This window comes from Dendrobates tinctorius, unplaced genomic scaffold (genome assembly GCF_039654945.1).
Source record: "Dendrobates tinctorius isolate UK_male_01 unplaced genomic scaffold, ASM3965494v1 ptg000211l, whole genome shotgun sequence".
NCBI lineage: Eukaryota > Metazoa > Chordata > Amphibia > Anura > Dendrobatidae > Dendrobates > Dendrobates tinctorius.
Genome location: NW_027361878.1, coordinates 17330133 through 17352454, shown reverse-complemented (window position 1 = coordinate 17352454; position 22322 = coordinate 17330133). Strand labels below are relative to the sequence as shown.

Genomic DNA, 22322 nt, shown 5'->3' with positions numbered 1-22322 from the left:
CTTTGCTATGACTTGTGTTTATTTGTTAAAAATATGCAAATTTTGTGAAAATGTTGAAAATTTTGCAATTTTCAAATTTTAATTTTTATGCCCTTAAATCATAGAGTTATATCACACAAAATAGTTAATAAATAATATTTCCCACATGTCTACTTTAAATCTGCACAATTTTGGAAACAAAATTTTTTTTGTTAGGAAGTTATAAGAGTTAAAAACTGACCAGCGATTTCTCATTTTTACAACAAAATTTGCAAAACCAGTTTTTTTTAGGGACCACCTCACATTTGAAGTGAGTTTGGGGGGTCAATATGACAGAAAATACCCAAAAGTGACACCATTCTAAAAACTGCACCCCTCAAGGTACTCAAAACCACATTCAAGAAGTTTATTAACCCTTCAGGTGCTTCACAGAAATGAATGGAATGTGGAGGGAAAAATAAACATTTCCTTTTCTTTCACAAAAATTTTCCTTTAGACTTTTTTTTTTTTTTACTTTCGCAAGGGTAACAGAAGAAAATGGTCTATACATTTTGCTTTTCAATTTCTCCTGAGCATGCCGATACTCCATATGTGAGAGAATAATACTGTTTGGGCGCACGGCAGAGATTGAAAGGGAAGGAGCGCCATTTGACTTTTGGAATGCAAAATTGGCTGGAATCGATAGCAGACGCCATGTTGCGTTTGGAGAGCCCCTGACATGCCTAAACAGTGGAAACCCCTAACAAGTGACTCCATTTTGGAAACTAGACCCCTTAGGGAACTTATCTAGATGTGTATTCAGCACCTTGAACCCACAGGTGCTTCACAGAAGTTTATAACATAGAGCCGTGGAAATAAAAAAAGCAACATTTTTCACAAATAAATTGTTTTAGCTTCATATTTTGCGTTTTCATAAGGGTAACAGGAGAAATTGCTCCATACAATTTGTTTAGCAATTTCTCCTGAGCACGCTGATACCCCATATGTGGGAGAATACTACTGTTTGGGCGCATGGCAGAGCTTGGAAGGGGAGGAGTGCCATATTGGAGAGCAGATTTTGCTGGAATTAGTGAGGAGGTGACATGTCACATTGTCAGAGCCCTTGATGTGCCTAAACAGTGGAAACCCCCAATAAGTGACCCCATTTTGGAACCTAGACCCCCCACGGAACTTATCTAGATGTGTAGTGGGCACTTTGAACGCCCAAGTGCTACACAGAAGTTAATAACGTAGAGCCGTGAAAATAAAAAAAATCATATTTTTTCCACAAAAAATGATCTTTTCGCCCTCAATTTTTTTTTCCAAAGGGTAACCGGAGAAATTGGACCCCAACAGTTGTTGTGCAATTTGTCATGAGTATGCTGACACCCCAAATGTTGGGATAAACCACTGTTTGGGCGCATGGCAGAGCTTGGAAGGGAAGGAGCGCCATATTGGAGTTTAGATTTTGCTGGAATGTTTTGAGGGTGTCATGTCACATTGTCAGAGCCCCTGAGGTGCCAGAACAGCATAAACCCCCAAAAGTGACTGCATTGAATGTCAAAAAGTTTAAAAATGTGGTTCTGTATGGAAGATTTTAAAGCAGTCATGGAGACATAAGGCTGGCAATGATGGGCATTGTGGGCAATAATAGCAGGTATCATGCCTCATTCCTCTCTTGGAACATACACGACATCTTCTCTGGGGGTTCTTTCTTGTTTCAGTTGCAGGAATGAGTGCAAATAAATGTCGCTCAGTGAGTCTTGTAACATCTTCAGATTCTAAAGGATTGGCGGGGACAAAATTTTCAAAAACAAGATGTTCAATGACCTTTTCCTGATAATCAAGGAAAGTATCTGTATTTCTGGCTTTTCTGTACAACACAAAGGAATTATATGTGGCCACCTGAAATAAATAAATTACTAACTTCTTATACCAGGTATATGATTTTCTTGATACCTGGTATGGCTGTAGAACCTGATCTGCAAGGTCCACACCCCCCATATATTTGTTGTAGTCAATGACAGACACAGGTTTTGGAGTAGTGGATCCCTGATGGTCTGCAGTGGCCTTTGTGGCATCTGTGTAGATCGAGCTCAGGATAAAAATATCTTTTTTATCCTTATACTTAAGGGCAAGAAGCTCTCCACTGCGTAAAGCCCCTGACTGCCCTTTTCGGAACTTTTCGTTGACCAACGATTGTGGAAACCACTGACGGTTTTTGTGAATGGTCCCACAAGCCCCTATGTTATGGTCAACCAGACTTTTAAATAGGGGTATGCTGGTGTAGTAGTTGTCAACATACAGATTATAGCCTTTTTGTAAAAATGGAGTTATCAGCTCCCAAACAATTTTTCCAGATGTCCCCAGAGAAGTAGGGCATCCTGGTGGGTTTAGTTGGCTATCTTTCCCCTCATGAATGCGAAAAGCAGCTGTGTATCCGGTTGAACTCTCGCACATTTTATAGAGCTTTATTCCGAACCTTGCTCTCTTAGAAGGAATAAATTGCTTGAGGTGCAGTCTTCCTTTGAATTTTACAAGGGACTCATCAATGGAAATGTTTTCTGTTGGGGTGTAGAGCCTCAAGAACTTTTCTGTTAAGTCTTTGATGATGGGTCTGATTTTGAATAGTCTGTCATGTTCTGAGGCATCTCTGAGCAGGGATTGACTATTGTCGTTAAAATGCCAAAACCTTATGAGCATTTCATAACGGGTCCTAGGAAGAACGGCAGAAAACATAGGGGTGGCTTGAACAGGGTGGTTGGACCAATAGGACCGAATACTTGTTTTTTTTTACAAGCCCCATAGCGAATGTAAGTCCTAAAAATTTTTTCATTTCTAGGACATTAGTTAGTGTCCATAAATTTGACCTAGCATAATAGGATCGTGGATTCTGGCTGATGAATTGGGACGCATATAAATTTGTTTGTAGGACAATATGCTATGCTCTAGCAAGTTATCTGTCATAAACAAATTAAAAAAATTAATTGGTCCAAAATTTTCCACCTCCACATTTATACCAGGAATGGCATTAAAATTAGGGATGAAAGGAGTAGCCAAATCCGAAGCCTCCCATCTGGGAAATGCTACATCAAGAGGCAAAGCCCCTTGGACACTGACGTGTGCCAATTCACGAGCACTAGGGACAGCGCTAGTACTGGGCATTGTTCCCTGAGTTGGAGACGTTTCTCTAGAAGCGCTATTTGTCCTTCTTGTTGTACTGGTCCTTGTGTGTGACGATGGACCAGAATCACTGCTCATTTCTGAGCTATCACTGTCGCTGCTAGTAAAGCCCACGAAATCCACATCGCCATCTGACACTGCACTTTCTTCACTGTCAGAACATAAAAATGCATAAGCTTCCTCTGTACTATAATACGGACGGGCCATTTTATTAGTTTTCATTTTTTTTTCCAGAAATAGAAAACTCTGGCGTGACGTGACTGACTGATGTGACGTGACGTGATTGATGTGACTGACTGATGTGACGTGACTGACGTGACGTGACGTGACTGACTGACGTCATGTGACTGACTGACGTAACCCTAACTTTAGCCTAACAGTAACCCTAACTGTTACTAGCCCTAACCTGCCTTATCTGTGTTTTTAACTGTTTTTTTAACTTTATAGCACAATTGCTGCCTGGCACAGCTGTTGCCAGCAGCACTTGTAACACTGTTTCTCCTGAAATCTCTCACTGACAGGAGATCTGAGGAGAAACAGCATTTTTATAAGGCAGATCACTGGGAAAGTTTGTTGCTACAACAAACTTTTCCCAGCGAGCTCTCTCATTGGCTGCTGTGATCTGACGTCATCAGGACCTGAACCAATCAGGTCTCGATGAGGTCAGGGGTCGCAGCATGCATTGTGCGCCGGGATCCCTGCATTATAAGGTACGTGGGGGTCCCGGGGGGCACTAAACAGCCGACAGTAGATAAACGTCGGCGCTGCACAAAGCCCAGCAAGCGCCGACGTTTATCTACCGTTGGCGGTCGGGAAGCGGTTGATATGGCTTTAGATCGTGTATCCTCAAAAGATTTTCTTGGGATACTTTTCAAAGGGCAGAGCTTGCACCTTGCATTGGGTGAATCCAAGTGAAAGAGCCAAACACAGGCTCACACAGGACAAGTAAATCAAAATGAACACATCCAGCCCATGAATAGTAGCGCTTCCCAGAACTCACATCCAAGGATATTTTGAATTTTTTTTGTTATTTAATAGGAGGAGATACAACGCGTTTCGGATACAGTATATATCCTTCTTCTAGTATCATAAAAACACAATACAATTCCTACTAATAAAAATTCAATCACACTTATACGTATATAGTGGCAAACCTCTGACCCAGCCTCAGGAGTTTTATTTGGGGTGGGGAACAGGTTCAGGAGCACACCCACTGATTAGTCCAGCCTTTCAAACCACATTCTGATCAACATGGATGCAAAAAGATAGAAAAATCAAAACAAAAAAAAAAATTTCAAAAAACTTTTTTTTTTAAAATTTAACTTCTCTCTATGATATCATTCAAACCATTTGGCTATAATGTTCCCATACGAAATATCCAAAACGTTTCTTTTCAGTTTAAAAGAGCATTACTGTTTGTAACACCAGAGGGTATCTGTTCCACCGGAATTACTTTTATGTTAAAAATTTTATTATGTTTAATTAGCGGATGCCTTGAAAGATTGTGCTTCAGGAAGCCATTTTTTGCTCCACAGGTCAAACATTTTTTGGAGTTGCATTTTAACCTGCGGGATGCTAGATCAAGGGGCTAAAATTATCACTGTGCAGACACTGCGGTCCTGTATTAATGGACACAGAAATAGAGCAAAAAATGGCTTCTTGAAGGTCCGCACCCCAAATAAAGCTCCTGAGGCTGGTTCAAGAGGTTTATATTTATATTTATTTATATTAGAGACTCTATAAAGTGCAAGTGTTTTAAAAGTAAATTTGAGCCATAAAAATAAGGCGTTAAATAAACTACCGACCTGGATTCATGCTGTGCATGTGAACGCTGTGGCCTCTCACTCCAACGCACGTTTCACACGTTTGCTTCCTCAGGGAGTGATCACTCAGTTTATTTAACCCCTTATTTTTATGGCTCAAATTTACTTTTAAAACACCAAAAATGCACTATGCACTTTATAGAGTCTCTAATATATAATGATAATATTGTGTCACTTGATATATATTATATGATATCTCCATGAGTGTAGATGAAGTATATTAGTAATAGATTGCACATGAGAACTGCACTTTTTCACAGATAGTAATGTTATTTGTCCTCTAACCTCGTGGAGATATCATTTAGCCTGGGTCATGATTTATTATATCTTTACAGTGTGTGTTGACCTGTTTCCTCTATTGTATTTTAACAAATTTAAAAAAAAATCTCTTGTTGGTGTCCGCAATTAATAAAAATTGTTTATTTGAAGAGCATTATGAAAAAGTGTGATTTTTAAGTAGTTTCTTTTGGGTATATGATTCTAGTGTGTCTACTATTGATAAAAAATTTTTAGGGTGGATATATATATTTTTTTCTCCTTTTGTTTGGAATAAGTATATTGGTTCAAGAGGTTTGCCTCTATATACAAGTGTGATTGAATTTTTATTAGTAAGAATTGTATTGTGTTTTTATGATACCTGAAGAAGAATATATACTGCATCCGAAACGCGTTGTATCTCCCAATAAAATAATAAAAAAGAAAAAATTAAAAATATCATCATTGGAGGCGAGTTCTGGGAAACGCTGCTGTTTATGGGCTGGATGTGTTCATTTTGATTTACGTTTCTCAACAGTTAGCCCCTCTATAGGCTATACTATATGTCTAATTTTCAGTTGTCTCTGAGCTAGTTAGTGAAAACAACTAGTTGCTATGATGTCTCCTGTTTAGTGATGGGCATATCAATTTGTGAAACTCCCGTCCATTAGTCAGATCAGTAGTCTCTGGCCACTGATTGGGAGCTCTATGAATCTCCTTTTTCCGAGATTCCCGATGCTGCTTTTGACTAGGCAATCTGGCACAAATCATCATTGCGGCATGATGCACAGATGATTTCATGCCTGCCTGGATAATCAACGTTGCATGAAAGATCACAGAAGTTAAGAAATTCACATAGCAACCATCCAGTGGCCAGAGGCTACTGACCTGGATGGTTCACCAGAGTCCAAAAAATTGATACACCCATTCCTTTTCCTGTATACAGGACATAAAAAGATGGATTTCTGCTCTTTTTTCTCTGAAGCACAAATACGGAAGAAGCAATAGCAGCATGGAGGACATTATACAGCAGTAATGTAATGAGCTATGTGGCTGTGAATCCAGCACTTAAGTGCAATAAATAAGCCAGAAGCTGCAATTGCTCCTTCCTTGTATACTCTTGATAGAATTTAATTAAAAGTTGTAAATTAACACCTCTCTGTGCCGGCAATCTGATTTGCTTTAATCAAGAAAGATCTGAGCTGTTTTTTTTCTAAAGTGCAAAGTGAATAAGACTTGACTTGCCAAAAAAGGGGAGCAAGAGTAGGGATGAGCGAGCATATGTGTGGGTATTCGGTACTCGGCGAGTAATGCGGTACTTGCGGTATTCGAATCAAGCGAGTTTGAGCAGCTGCTAGGGAGAGTTGTGTTTTTTGGTTCAAATCAGCCAGAAATCCTCTGTGAAACCCAAAAGCTCTTTTCAGAGCTGAAAGTATAAGGTCAGGGACCGAGTAGTGACTGTTTTCCCAGCTTTTTTTTAGGTCACTTTTACCCCTGCAGGGCAGATTTTTTGTGCTGCTGCCGTGCTGCATTCACAGAGAATAGCACACACGATACTGCACAACTGACACGCAGCCAGCACCGCTCTCTTGTGTGGTGTCTGGGCTGCGTATTCTTGCCTTAAACCTCAGGGCATTTTTTTTTGTGCTGCTACCGTGCTGCATTCACATAATAACAGCAAATAGTTTGCACGCACGGTACTGCAAAACTAACACGCAGGCAGCACCACTGTCTTGTGTGGTGTCTGGGGTGTGCATTCTTGCCTTAAACCTCAGGGCAGTTTTTTGTGCTGCTACCATGCTGCGTTCACATAATAACAGCAAATAGTACGCACAGTACTGCACAACTGACACGCATCCAGCACCGCTGTCATGTGTGGTGTCTGGGGTGCGTATTCTTGCCTTAAATTTCAGGGCAATTTTTTAGTGGCAGCACCGCTGTCTTGTGTGATTACTGGGGTGCGTAATCTCACCTTAAACCTCAGGACAATTTATTTTTGCTGCTGCGGTAATGTTTGTAAAACACAAAGCAGTACTAGGCTGTAGTGCTACCTTTCACAAAGCACTAATTGCTCCTTGTTCCCCAATATCTGCATCTGAACATCTGCAACTATGGCAGAAAAATCCAAAGTTGCTAAAAAGGCTGTTGTGAAGGGACAGGGACGTGGACGTGGGGTCATTGGTGCCCAACAAGGCACAGAGTCTGGGAGATTTAAGAAGGTTGATGCATCTAGTTTCCTGGCGAAATTTCCCGGTCTGGAACATAAACGGGCCTGGAAGCCAGAAGAACAAGAGCAGATACTGTCTTGGATGGCTGACAAGGCCTCCACGAAATGTTCTAGCAGTACCCAATCGTCCGTCACAAAACAGTCTACTGTCCATACAGATAACGCTGGGTCATCCTATTGTCAACCTGTTCCTAGTTCATCACCCGGTCAGGAGTCAAAGGAAACATTTGACCCCAACCTTGGTCACTCCGAGGATCTGTTTGGTCCATTTTCTTTCGTTCCTTCTGGCCTCTCACTGCGTGACATTGAAGAGGAACATGAGGGGGTATCATCTGTTGAAGATGGCCAAATATTTGAAACCCCACGTCCAGAAGAAAGCCACTTTCATCCACATGATATACCGGGTGAAGAGGTGGAGGCTGATGGTGATGACACACAGGTGCCATCTGTCCAGTCGCCAATATCAATACAGAAGGAGGATGACATGGACGACGAGGTGGTCGATGATGAGACCACCGATCCGATCTGGGCCGTTGGCACGCATAGCCAGCACAGCAGCACAGAGGATGAAGGTGGATACATAGCACCAACAAAGGCACCAGGGGCTACTGGTTTGAGCAGAGTGCGAAGTGTGTCAACTGTTGCCAAGAGCAATCCCTATGTGCCCCAAGTCGAGGCAAGGGTGCGTTCAGCCGCTGTCCGGAAATTTTTTTCCGATAGTTCTTCTGAACCAAATGTTGTCATCTGTTGCATCTGCCATAGGAAGCTGAGCAGAGGCCAGGGCAAAGGCAACCAAAGCACCACCAGTATGCGGAAACACATGGCAGCCAAGCACCCTAGTCGGTGGGCTGAACAACAGGGTGCCAAATCAGTGTCTGCGACTGCGGGTCAAACCACTGCCATGTTGCCTGTGATACTGCCTCACCAATCTGCTGGGCAGGAAGCAGGTGATCATCATACCTCTTGCTCACAAGCGGCGGTTGCACAGACACAGGCCACAACAAGCTCATCCACTTGTTTGTCCCAGGAAAGCGTCCAATTGTCCGTGCCCCAGATGTATGAAAGGAGGCGTAAATACCAAGCCACGCACCCACAAGCACAAATACTGAACGCGCACATTGCCAAGTTGCTAGCCGTGGAGATGTTGCCATTTAGGCTTGTGGGGACACAGTCTTTCCGTGATCTTTTGGCTGTGGCTGCCCCACGATACTCGGTTCCCAGCCGGCACTATTTTTCCCACTGTGCCATCCCCGTGTTACACCAGCACGTCTTAAACAATCTAAAGCGTGCTCTCACTAACGCCGTAACCGGGAAGGTCCATCTTACAACAGACACGTGGACAAGTACTTGTGGCCAGGGACGATACATCTCTGTCACGGCACACTATCTGAACCTGGTGAAGGGTGGGAAAAAGTCTCAAACTGGACAATCAACGCATGTCCTACCCACGCCACGAATAGCAGGCCCAACCTCAATCAGGGTTTCCGCCTCATCGTATACGTCCAGTCACCCTTCTTCCTCCTCCTCCGCCTCGTCATCCTATGCTGAATTACCCTCCACATCACTCCCAAGTTGGGAGCTGTGCAGCAGCGCATCGGCGGAGCGGCAAAACGCTCTGCAGAAGCAGATCTGCTTAGGTGACACACCACACACTGCAGCAGAGCTTTGGCAAGAAATAAAACAACAGAACGATCAGTGGCTCTCCCCACTGCAACTCCAACCTGGTCTGGTTGTCTGCGACAATGGGCGTAACCTGGTGGCGGCTTTAAAGCTCGGGAAGCTGGTATACGTGCCATGCATGGCTCACGTGCTGAACCTGGTGGTGCAGAAATTTATAAAAACATATCCTGACTTGCCGTACCTACTTGAGAAGGTGTGCCATATTTGCACCCATTTCCGCCACTCCTCAACCGCTGTTGCCGGTCTTGCAGCGCTTCAAAAGCAATTTAATTTGCCAAACCACAGACTGATTTGCGACCTGCCAACACGGTGGAACTCAACATATCATATGTTGGCAAGGGTGAGCAGCAGAGGGCACTTTCTGAATACCAGCTTAAACATGCCCATCACACTGAGACTCAGCCAAGACACATAACAACTGTCGAGTGGGTGTGGATCGCTGATATTTGTGAGGTGCTTGATAACTTTGAGTACTGCTCCAAGCTTGTGAGCGGTGATCAGGCTATTATCAGCGTAACCATCCCTATGCTATGTCTGCTGAAAAAAATCGCTGCAGAATTAAAAAATGTAATCTTTGCGTGCCCAGCAGCTGGGTATGGAGCAAGATTTCACAATGGGTGATCCTACCCAGCCCAGCCAATATCATCAGGTAACATTGGGGGATGAAGAGGATGATGAAAATGAGGAGGGAGAGGACTTCTTTTTCAGTGGTACCGAGGGGACACTGACGAGCGTCAGTTTACGCTGAGTCATTTTTCTTCTTAGAGTGGACCCTCTGGGCCGTGGCACCCACCCACCTAGGGCGAGCTGACCTAGTGAGAACCCACCCCCTGTACAGGGAGTGTCAGGGGCAAGACCAAGGGGGTGAGCCACCACGGCAACTGGACCAGACGGCCGGCTCAGGGAGACACTATTGAGTGTCTAGCAACAGGACGGACAGGATACGAAACATAAAGCGAGGTCTCAGGGTTTCTTCAACAAATGTGGTTTCACACTTTAATCAGGTGCAAGGCATAAACAGAGAATCAGGTGCAGGGCACAAACAGTAAAACACGGCAAAACGCATGCAAGGGCACGCCAAATGTTCCGGACATAACACGTGCTAGAAAACATACCAGGGTCCAGGGCAGGGTACGTCTTAGGGGTCACACCAGAGTTCCTAGGAAGGATGCGTGCTAGGGCACGCCAGAGTCCAAGACAAGGTGCGTGCTAGGAGGCACGCCAGAGTCCAAGACAGGGTGCGTGCTAGAAGACACGCCAGGGTCCAAGGCAGGTGCGAAGGCATCGGACTCAGAAGACTGGCAAGGACTGACAGGATCCAGGCATCAGGATGTAGTCATCTGGTTCCGGACCTCTGGCAGCGGTCGGCAGGCTTCGGGAATCCAGCAGACAAACCAGGATATGAGGCAGGGTGCGTGCTCGGAGACACGCCAGGGTCAGGTTCAAGGACGGAGGCCTGCGCATGCAGTGGGCACGCTAGGGACAGGTACAAGGACGGATGCCTGCGCGTGTAGAAGGACACGCCAGGGACAGGTACAAGGGCAGAGGCCTGCACGTGTAGAGAGACATGCCAGGGACAGGTACAAGGACGGAGGCCTGCACGTGTAGAGGGACATGCCAGGGACAGGTACAAGGATGGAGGCCTGCGCGTGTAGAGGGACACGCCAGGGACAGGTACAAGGATGGAGGCCTGCGCGTGTAGGGGGACACGCCAGGGACAGGTACAAGGACGGAGGCCTGCGCGTGTAGAGGGACACGCCAGGGAAAGGCAAGGACCTGTACGTGCGAGAGGGCACGACAGGATACATGGCAAAACCTGCACGTACTTTTACAGAAGCACAGGGAGGTATGCCATGGGACAGGCGAGGGCCTGCGCGTGCTAAGAGAAGCACGGAGAGCACAGTGCTGAGACAGCATAGGTGCAAAGAAGCACAGAGAGCACGGCTGGGCACTGGCTAGCTGGACGGGCTGCAGCACAAACAGGCGGGTAAGACTCCAGCGAACCCGGCTGGGGCAAAGCAGGCGACACAGCTGTCACTGACCGACGAGCACGGCTGAGGCACAAGAAGGCGGGCACGACTAGGGCGGCCACGGCTGAGGCACAAGCAGGAGGCTAGGAAGGCCAGGCGCATGCAAAAGGCACACGAAGAAACAAGGCAAGGCAAAGCAAGAAACAAAGCAAAGCTATCCAGGGTATGGAAAACCAGGCAGAGACAAGAAACATGAGAAGTACTACAAGGCTCAGAATAGCAAATAGTGAAACAGGCTAAGGCAGAGAACAGCGGAAGTACTACAAGGCAAAGCAAGGCAAGGACAAACATGGCACGAGAGACAACACAAGACATGGCATGAGACAGGAGACAAAGTACAAGCACAGAGCGTGTGCAGAGACGCACGACAGGGCAGAGTGCAGGGGCACAGAATACAGAGAGCGACCGAGCAGACCAAGCAGCCATTCAGGGAAGCAACACGATACTCAGGCCCTGACCATAGGGAAGGGCGGTCTGATATAGTACCATAGCACCAGTACTTCCGGGTCAGGACCAGGGAGGGACTTTGGGTTCAGATCCTCCAGGATCATAGAGAAGGTCACATTATCAGTGGTTCCAGGAATACAGCGGATTGCAGAACCAGAGCAGGGCTGGAACATAGGAGAGGTCACATGATCAGGGGTTCCAGGAATACAGCGGATTGCAGAGTCAGACAGAGACGGATGGTTACCCAGCAACAGCATGCAGCCATGAGGTAAGGCGCGCATGCACACTGCTCCAGGCATCTTGCGGCATGACAGACATGGCGGACATGACAGACATGACAGTCACGTCATGCTACAGAGGGGAATCCAAACCCCAGCTTCATGTCTGTCCAGCATGGGTGAGCTGAAGAGGAGGAGGTGGAGAAGGAGAATCAGTGTGAGGAGAGGATGGGTATTGTTCCTCCTTCAGGGGTCACAGAACATTTGCCTCTTTGCAGTTTGGCACACATGGCACACTTCATATCTGACTGTCTGTGAAAAGACCCTTGCGTAATCCACATTTTCAATAGCAACCTATACTGGTTGGCCGCCTTTCTAGACCCACGGTACAAGGACAAATTTCCTTCGCTACTGTTGCAGTCACCAAGGGGTTTCACAATTAAATCCTTCAAGAAGGCCGTTGTCGATAATTTGATGGCAACAACACCCTCAGACACCACTGCTAGCAGAGATGCCAGCTCTGTGCAACAGCATGCATTAATGGGGAGAGATACGCCAAGCAGGTCCAAAAGAGGTGGTGGTAAAATGTCCACAAACTGGGCCATCTTCAATAAGCCGGCTCATCACCAAGGACTAGCTGCAACAGTAGCAATGTCAAGGAGGGAGAAGTTGAACAAGATCGCTATCTAAGTGACCATACCTGCGTCCTTCCTGACGCTTCTGTACCGTTTAATTACTGGGTATCCAAGCTGCATAGTTGGCCCGACCTCTCCTTCTATGCCTTGGAGGTGCTGGCCTGCCCTGCTGCTAGTGTGATGTCAGAGCATGTTTTCAGTGCCGCTGGGGCAATCATCACAGATACACGCACGCAGTTGACAGCAGAGAATGCAGACAATGTGACTCTGATAAAATTTAACAAGGACTAGATTTCGCAACAGTATTTAAGCCCTCCAGATGACAGTATCCCAACCTAAAGTCACCGAACACATTTCTTTTTAAAATTGGTGCTCACATCCATCCCATTCCCTTCCCATACAAGCCCATTTTCTTCTTCTTACACATGTTTTCAAAACCTGCTTCTGACATATGTACCTCATGGTCAATAAGCTAAAAACAATGTTACGTTAATTAATATTTCCCATTCGAGGCACTTGTGATGAGAGTGAGACCCTTCTTCCTTCATCAACCATGCTATCATGCCCCTTGGGCTAATTTTTGGAGACACTATTGCTATGCCTGGACACTGAGTACAGCCACCTCTATGCTAGTAGTCCGACTCCTAGTTTCATCATAATTGTTTGGCCCTTCAGACCTGTCTTGCTTCCTTCTTGAACTATGATACAGCCTCATGGGCTAATTTTTGGAGACACTATGACTACGCCTGGACTCTGGGCACAGCCACCTCTATGCTAGTAGTCCTGGCTTTATGATAATGGTTTGGCCCTTCAGACCTTCCTTGCTTCCTTCATCAACCATGATACAGCCCCTTGGGCTAATTTTTGGAGACACTATGGCTATGCCTGGACACTGAGCACGGCCACCTCTATGCTAGCAGTCCTGGCTTTATCATTATTGTTAGGCCCTTCAGACCTGCCTTGCTTCCTTCATCAACCATGATACAGCCCCTAGGGCTAATGTTTGGAAGACACTAAATCTATGCCTACACATTGGGCAGTGGCACAACAAGGACAGTAGTCCAAGCTTTATAATTGTGAATCCCTTGTGATGAAGATGATGATGATGATGGGTGGCTTCTTCCTGCGTTAACCATAACACAGCCCCTACCCCTAGGGCAGATTGATCTCCTTACACCACTTACACACTTAGGTGTCGGTAGATTGCCTCCATCATCACTCGCTCTTACGGTACTTCTGATACATCACTGGCACTGCGTAAGTGGCGTATGAGTCCCGCTCTTCCGGCAAAAAAACAAAGGACTTAAAATAGTGTTTGTACATTCTAGTGAAGCAGTGGTGTAAAAACAATTGTGCAGCCCCTGACCAGGTGCCCCCATGTTATCTACATTTGTTTACAGCATACATTTTTTAACATTTACACATTTTTTAGTGTTTTCCTCAGCCCCCAGACCGCTTTGAAGGGTCCAGCAGACAATTACTTGCATTTTCCATTGACTATCATTGGACTCGCTATTCGTACCGAATACCCGAGTATTAGGGTATACTCGGTACGAATATAGCGAGTCCGAATACTTCAGTACTCGCTCATCCCTAAGCAAGAGGCTACGATGTGTAAAGAAGCAGATTTCTCTGACAAATTAGAAAGTTTCTTATGTTCACTTAGACTATAGATTTATGTAAAGATTGTTCAAATTACAGTGACCATTTCAGAATTTTATAGTCTCATACATAGCAGGATATGATCATCCAAATGTATGCATATTCTAAAATATTATCTCTATTTGTTATCCAAGGTTTGGGCGCAGACCATTGAATATTTGGTCAAACCTTCAGATGTTTGTGGCTGGAATTTGTGCGGCTTTTGCTCCTAACTACGTTGCGTACTGTGTCTTTCGCTTCCTGACTGGGGCATCTCTCTCTGGGATTGTGCTCAATTCCTACTCTCTAAGCAAGTATAAAAATCCAATCATCCGTGATTAAAATTAAATTTACACAAAAAATGTAGATTACAACATAAAGGAACTTGCGATTCAATTAATTTTGAATGGGTGAATAAATAGCAATCTGTGATGTGTGTGTGTCAGCTACTATAATTTGTTTTTAATCTAATGTTTGCTATTACACTCAAGTAGCATTTAAAGGGTCAATAACCTTAAACTTTTAGATACAAACCAGACAGGCCCAAATGCATCTGCACTAATCCAGGGCGCAGTGGACCCAAGTAAATGGCAGCTGCACAGGTGCATAAATACCAAATGAAACAGCCAGCCTACAATCAGGGATTGTGGTACACCAGTGCAGAAGAAATAATCCGCATGTGCAGCTGCCATTTTACTTGGGTCCGCTGCACCCTGTATTAGCGCAGATGCATTTAGGCCTGTCTGGTTTGTATCTGAATTTTTGGGAGGATTTTTTCCTCTTTTTGAGGTTTTAACCTTAAACTTTTGTAGATTATGTCTCAAAGTGATTTCTGAAGCAATATAATTCGATATGATACCTTTCTAGAGACTATGATTTAAAAAATGACATTGTACTGTATTAAGTCATTGCTGATAATTGCCCGATATAACATCTAAAGATTAATTTTAATGGCGTTGAATATCATAGGAATTTCAAGATATGAATTGGTTTTTATTAAAATTTTCAAAAATGATCTTCTCTTAACTATATGCTCTCTCCTTATATAGTTGTGGAATGGATTCCCACCGAGAGTCGGGCTTTGACCAGTACAGTCACTGGGTACTGTTATACAACTGGCCAGCTGGTGCTGGTGGGTCTGGCATTTCTGATTAAAGACTGGCGTATGCTGCAGATGGCAGCATCCATTCCCTTCTTTATCTACTTTTTATATTCTTGGTATGTATACATTTTTTTAGTTTAATAGTCATGTTCCATTTTAATATCGCTAACTAAATAAACAGGTCTACAATTTTTTTATTATAATTTAGGCTTTAAGATTTGGAATTGGAGTATTCTTCTTTACATCCATAAGCTATAAACCCATACATACCTATTCTTACAAACCCTCTTTGATCCCCCTATATCCTGCTTGTGCTCCCATAATCAGCAACTTTTTCCAATGCAGTATTAGTTTTTTCACTTTATAACATGCTTAAAGGGGTTTGTCACATGAACAAAGTACATTTCAATCAATAGATCTTGGAATAACAATAAGTTCCAAAATTGAAGGTCTTTAAATAAAATGTTCCTGTGCCGAGATAATCTTATAAATGTGACCCAGCTATGTCTGACTTTGCACAGCCACTCCAGTATATTGTGTGCAAATCCCACTGCTCTTGGCCAAGGGAGTAAGCATAAAACGCTTAAATCACTTATGATAAGGGATATAACAGCAGGGGCTTCCAGCTGCTGTCTGCTGAGGTAAAGGCACCATCACACACAGCGAGATTGCTAGCGAGATCGCTGATTTTGTGACGCATCAGCGATCTCTCCAGCGATATCGCTGTGTGTGACGGAGATCAGCGACCGGCGCCCCTGCCGGTTATCGCTGATCGTGCTCAATCGGCCTGAGCCATTTTTTTATCGCTGGTCTCCCGCTGGCCAGCATGCATCGCTGCGTGTGGCAGCGAGAGACCAGCGATCAGTGACGCTGGACGCTGGTTTCTAATGTAAACATCGGGTATCCATGAGTCACTCGGCTCTTAGATACCCGATGTTTACCTTGGAAACTAGCATGTACTCCGGTTTCCAAAGTAAACAGCGGGTATCCAAGAGCCGCGGCTCCTGGATACCCCCATGTTTACATTAGAAACCAGCGTCCAGCGTCGCTGGTCCTGATCGCTGGAGGGGCTGTCTTGTGACAGCTCACCAGCGATCAGCCTAACGATGTCCCAGCAATCCCATCATGTTGGATTGTTGGTGGGATCGCTGGGACATCGTTATGTGTAACGGGGCCTTAACACGTTTCGATGCCTGAGGTTAAAGATGTCCCTGCCTGAGATAACACATATTACTGCCCAAGGTAACAAATTTCCCTGGCTGAGGTAACACATTTCCCTGCTAAAGTAACAGATTTCCCTACCTGAGGCAACACATTTCCCTACCTGAGGCAACACATTTCTCTGGCTGAGGTAACACATGTCCCCACCTCCTACCTGAGGAAATACGTTTCTCTGGTTGAGGTAACACATTTCCCTGCCTGTGGTAATACATTTCCCTGCCTGTATTTCATGCAGGTCACCAGCCCTCTCAGCTCATCAAATAAGTCAGTGACTTAAGTGCTCAGGTGGCTACTGAGCTTATGTGCCACTGACTTAATTTTTTAATGATCTCACATGATTGGTGAGTTGCCAGAAATACTAATGCCTCTGATAAATCAGGCAGGGAAACGTTACCTCAGAAGCAGCAGTTGCTAGCCCCTGCTATCTTGACCGAATACTCATCTATCATAAGTGACTTATTCTCCTCTCCCTGGCCAGGAGCTGTGGTATGTGCTGACCATGAACTGGAGCAGCTGTGCATGGCTGGACACAGCTATTACACAGTACACAGCAAAGGTGCATTTATAAGATTATCCCATCCAATTGTAGAACTTATTACAATTCCAAAATTTATTAATTAAAAATTATTTTGCTTGTGGGACAATATCTTTAAGGTTGCCACACATATGGGATAATGATGGTTGAACCCATGTCAGATGGGAAAAAAAATCAGGCATGTTTGAATGTTCAATGTGCCCGATCCTTTTTTCCCTCAGGTGCGATAAACTTTTCCCATAGATGTCTGGCAGCAGAATATTTTCATCTTCCTGTTGAAAGCATAATTAGGGAAGGGAGCAAATTAGCTGTCATATTTAGCTGACTACCACAGTATCTAAAGCTTATGGCTACTTTTTACTTAACGTGACCCAGTTTCAACTACAGACCTCTGTTATCTTGGAAGCCTTGCAGATAAATGCATACCATTGGTAGAAAGATGTTGTCCCTTTCTTAGAGATATTTGCCCATCTTGATAAGTTTCTTTTTAAACATGAAATTATCAGTAAGATCACAGATTTCTGTACCAAAGTCCTGAGGGTCTGGAGACCATCAATTAAGCTTGTGCAAGTTTCTTGCACTTTTAGACCCTTTTTGTTTTCCTTGTACACCTTATATCTTCTTCATACTTCATGCTTTTATGATAAGACAAGCATAGGGCAATATCTTATGCGAACAACTTGGATTTTAACTTTGGTTTTATTGCCTTTAATTCATTGACACATGGTAAAAGTTATCTAATTAGGACTTTTTTAACAAATTATTAATTACTTGTTTTTGCATTGCACTGAATATTTTCTGGTTATATGGTTATATTTTAATTGTATAGATTAATTTTTCCATTTACATCTTTTGGAATTACATTCCTTTTTATGTATTCATATGAATTGTATATCAGATAATTGTACAGTAAGTTCATGGTGCTGTACAAAAGCTTATATGTTGCACTGTTTGTGGACTATAGGTGGATCCCTGAGTCTAGCCGTTGGCTCATTCTAGGTGGGAAATATGAACAAGCAATCAAAGACCTAAAGAAAGTGGCCAGAATTAATAGGAGGATGGAAGACGGGGAAAAACTTTCAGTAGAGGTAAATTGTCCACATAGTTTTGAAGATTATTATTATTATTATTATTATTATTATTATTATTATTATTAATGCTAAGCCTCTATGAACATACATTACTGAAGGAAAAGTCACAGATAATCCCAATGAAAATGTCCACCATGTCATTCAAAAAACAAACAAAGAAAAGTAGGAAAAATATTATCAGAGAATCAAACAAAAGTCCTTCATAAAATGGCTTTCTATTTTTGCACATGACGGAGATAATATAAACCTGGGCAATCTGTGGTGGTGGCCGGCATCCGGCCCTCTGCCTGTTCTTGTCCGGCCTGTGGATCGAGACAGCAGAAGGGCTGATACAGTGGCTGGATCCATCTGCAGCCACAGCTCACTGTCACCGCTATCTGCATCCTCAGACAGAATATAGAATGCTATGTGGAGGGTTCATACTGTATATGAGAGGTTATGTGGGGCTCATACTGAATATAGGAGGCTATGCAAGGGCTCATACTGTATATAGGAGGCTATGAGGGGCTCATACTGAATATAGGAGGCTATGTGAGGGCTCATACTGCATATAGGAGGCTATGTGAGGGCTCATACTGCATATAGGAGGCTATGTGAGGGCTCATACTGTATATAGGAGGCTATGTGGGGCTCATACTGAATATAGGAGGCTATGTAGGGCTCATACTGAATATAGGAGGCTATGTGGGGCTCATACTGAATATAGGAGGCTATGTGGGGCTCATACTGAATATAGGAGGCTATGTGAGGGCTCATACTGAATATAGGAGGCTATGTGAGGGCTCATACCGCATATAGGAGGCTATGTGAGGGCTCATACTGCATATAGGAGGCTATGTGAGGGCTCATACTGCATATAGGAGGCTATGTGAGGGCTCATACTGTATATAGGAGGCTATGTGGGGCTCATACTGAATATAGGAGGCTATGTGGGGGCTCATACTGAATATAGGAGGCTATGAGGGGCTCATACTGAATATAGGAGGCTATGTGAGGGCTCATACTGAATATAGGAGGCTATGTGGGGGCTCATACTGCATATAGGAGGCTATGTGGGGCTCATACTGAATATTTGAGGCTATGTGGGGGCTCAATCTGTATATAGGAGACTATCTGAGAGCTCATATTGTAAATAGGGGCCTATGTGGGGCTTTTACAGTATTTAGGGGCAGTGTGTGGGCTCATACGGTACATACAGGGGCTGTGTCCGGGCTCATACGGTGTATAGCACTATGTAGCATACTTAATTCTGCTCAATATTAAGTGCTGAAATTAATATTAACAGAAATAATTATAGTTAATATTAATATTGTGCAGAATAAATTTTGGCCTATTGGTTCTCACGGTCTTTCTTGTAGCCCCTTAAAATTAATTGCTCATCCCTAGAGTTGAGCGAAACAGGTCGAAAAAATTCAAAAGTCGCCGACTTTTGACAAAGTCGGGTTTCATGAAACGAAACCCGACCCTAGGATGAGGTCGGCCACGAGGTCGGCGACTTACGCGCCAAAGTCGCGTTTCAAAAGTTTGTTTTGCGCTCTTTTTCAGCCAATCAGGATCCACGGACACTGTGGGCAACGTGATGACATAGGCACGGGTCACCACCATCTTTCAGAAGGGCATGCAAGTGATTGGCTTGCTTTGGTGGGCGTCACAGGGGGTATAAAAGGGCGTGCACGCCGACCGCCATCTTACTTCTGCCGATCTTAGTATAGGGAGAGGTTGCTTCTGATTCTGTAGGGAGAGCGTTAGGAAGGGAAGAAGACAAAAAAACCTGCTTCTGCTGCTAGCGATTTGGCCTGCACAACACACAAGTCACTGTGTGTGCAGTGCAAGGGGAGGCTATATTGTGGTGTATCAGTGGTGTTGGTTGTTGGGCTGCCTTTTAAGGCTTCCTGACACGCTGGCATTGCTGTTTACCCACTGCTCCGCAAACTGCTTTTTTAAAAGCAATCCAATCTCCCTTATCCTCTCGTCACTTTGGTCACAGGCAGCTGTGCCATCGAGCGTGTCACATAGCGCTCAGATATCAGTGGGCCGCACACAATCCACAAGTGTCCACTGTCCACAAGTGTACGCAGAGATTCAAAATCTCCATTATCCTCTCGTCACTTTGGTCACAGGCAGCTGTGCCATCGAGCGTGTCACATAGCGCTCAGATATCAGTGGGCCGCACACAATCCACAAGTGTCCAGTGTCCAAAAGTGTACGCAGAGATTCAAAATCTCCATTATCCTCTCGTCACTTTGGTCACAGGCAGCTGTGCCATCGAGCGTGTCACATAGCGCTCAGATATCAGTGGGCCGCACACAATCCACAAGTGTCCAGTGTCCACAAGTGTACGCAGAGATTCAAAATCTCCATTATCCTCTCATCACTTTGGTCACAGGCAGCTGTGCCATCGAGCGTGTCACATAGCGCTCAGATATCAGTGGGCCGCACACAATCCACAAGTGTCCAGCGTCCACAAGTGTACGCAGAGATTCAAAATCTCCATTATCCTCTCGTCACTTTGGTCACAGGCAGCTGTGCCATCGAGCGTGTCACATAGCGCTCAGATATCAGTGGGCCGCACACAATCCACAAGTGTCCAGTGTCCAAAAGTGTACGCAGAGATTCAAAATCTCCATTATCCTCTCGTCACTTTGGTCACAGGCAGCTGTGCCATCGAGCGTATCACATAGCGCTCAGATATCAGTGGGCCGCACACAATCCACAAGTGTCCACTGTCCACAAGTGTACGCAGAGATTCAAAATCTCCATTATCCTCTCGTCACTTTGGTCACAGGCAGCTGTGCCATCGAGCGTGTCACATAGCGCTCAGATATCAGTGGGCCGCACACAATCCACAAGTGTCCAGTGTCCAAAAGTGTACGCAGAGATTCAAAATCTCCATTATCCTCTCGTCACTTTGGTCACAGGCAGCTGTGCCATCGAGCGTGTCACATAGCGCTCAGATATCAGTGGGCCGCACACAATCCACAAGTGTCCACTGTCCACAAGTGTACGCAGAGATTCAAAATCTCCATTATCCTCTCGTCACTTTGGCCACAGGCAGCTGTGCCATCGAGCGTGTCACATAGCGCTCAGATATCAGTGGGCCGCACACAATCCACAAGTGTCCACTGTCCACAAGTGTACGCAGAGATTCAAAATCTCCATTATCCTCTCGTCACTTTGGTCACAGGCAGCTGTGCCATCGAGCGTGTCACATAGCGCTCAGATATCAGTGGGCCGCACACAATCCACAAGTGTCCACTGTCCAAAAGTGTACGCAGAGATTCAAAATCTCCATTATCCTCTCGTCACTTTGGTCACAGGCAGCTGTGCCATCGAGCGTGTCACATAGCGCTCAGATATCAGTGGGCCACACACAATCCACAAGTGTCCACTGTCCACAAGTGTACGCAGAGATTCAAAATCTCCATTATCCTCTCGTCACTTTGGTCACAGGCAGCTGTGCCATCGAGCGTGTCACATAGCGCTCAGATATCAGTGGGCCGCACACAATCCACAAGTGTCCAGTGTCCACAAGTGTACGCAGAGATTCAAAATCTCCATTATCCTCTCGTCACTTTGGTCACAGGCAGCTGTGCCATCGAGCGTGTCACATAGCGCTCAGATATCAGTGGGCCGCACACAATCCACAAGTGTCCAGTGTCCAAAAGTGTACGCAGAGATTCAAAATCTCCATTATCCTCTCGTCACTTTGGTCACAGGCAGCTGTGCCATCGAGCGTGTCACATAGCGCTCAGATATCAGTGGGCCGCACACAATCCACAAGTGTCCAGTGTCCACAAGTGTACGCAGAGATTCAAAATCTCCATTATCCTCTCGTCACTTTGGTCACAGGCAGCTGTGCCATCGAGCATGTCACATAGCGCTCAGATATCAGTGGGCCGCACACAATCCACAAGTGTCCAGTGTCCAAAAGTGTACGCAGAGATTCAAAATCTCCATTATCCTCTCGTCACTTTGGTCACAGGCAGCTGTGCCATCGAGCGTGTCACATAGCGCTCAGATATCAGTGGGCCGCACACAATCCACAAGTGTCCACTGTCCACAAGTGTACGCAGAGATTCAAAATCTCCATTATCCTCTCGTCACTTTGGTCACAGGCAGCTGTGCCATCGAGCGTGTCACATAGCGCTCAGATATCAGTGGGCCGCACACAATCCACAAGTGTCCACTGTCCACAAGTGTACGCAGAGATTCAAAATCTCCATTATCCTCTCGTCACTTTGGTCACAGGCAGCTGTGCCATCGAGCGTGTCACATA

General features: G+C 44.9%; 1 protein-coding gene across 1 annotated transcript in view; it reads left to right on the top strand.

The window, feature by feature from the left end:
* The window catches only part of LOC141058319 (solute carrier family 22 member 6-B-like), an 89537-nt gene that overhangs the window by 22383 nt on the left and 44832 nt on the right, over positions 1–22322 (top strand). Inside the window, exons 3-5 of the mRNA XM_073554524.1 lie at positions 14253–14407; positions 15147–15315; positions 17920–18043. Of these exons, the coding sequence (XP_073410625.1) occupies positions 14253–14407; positions 15147–15315; positions 17920–18043 (448 nt within the window). The remainder of the gene's footprint in view (positions 1–14252; positions 14408–15146; positions 15316–17919; positions 18044–22322) is intronic.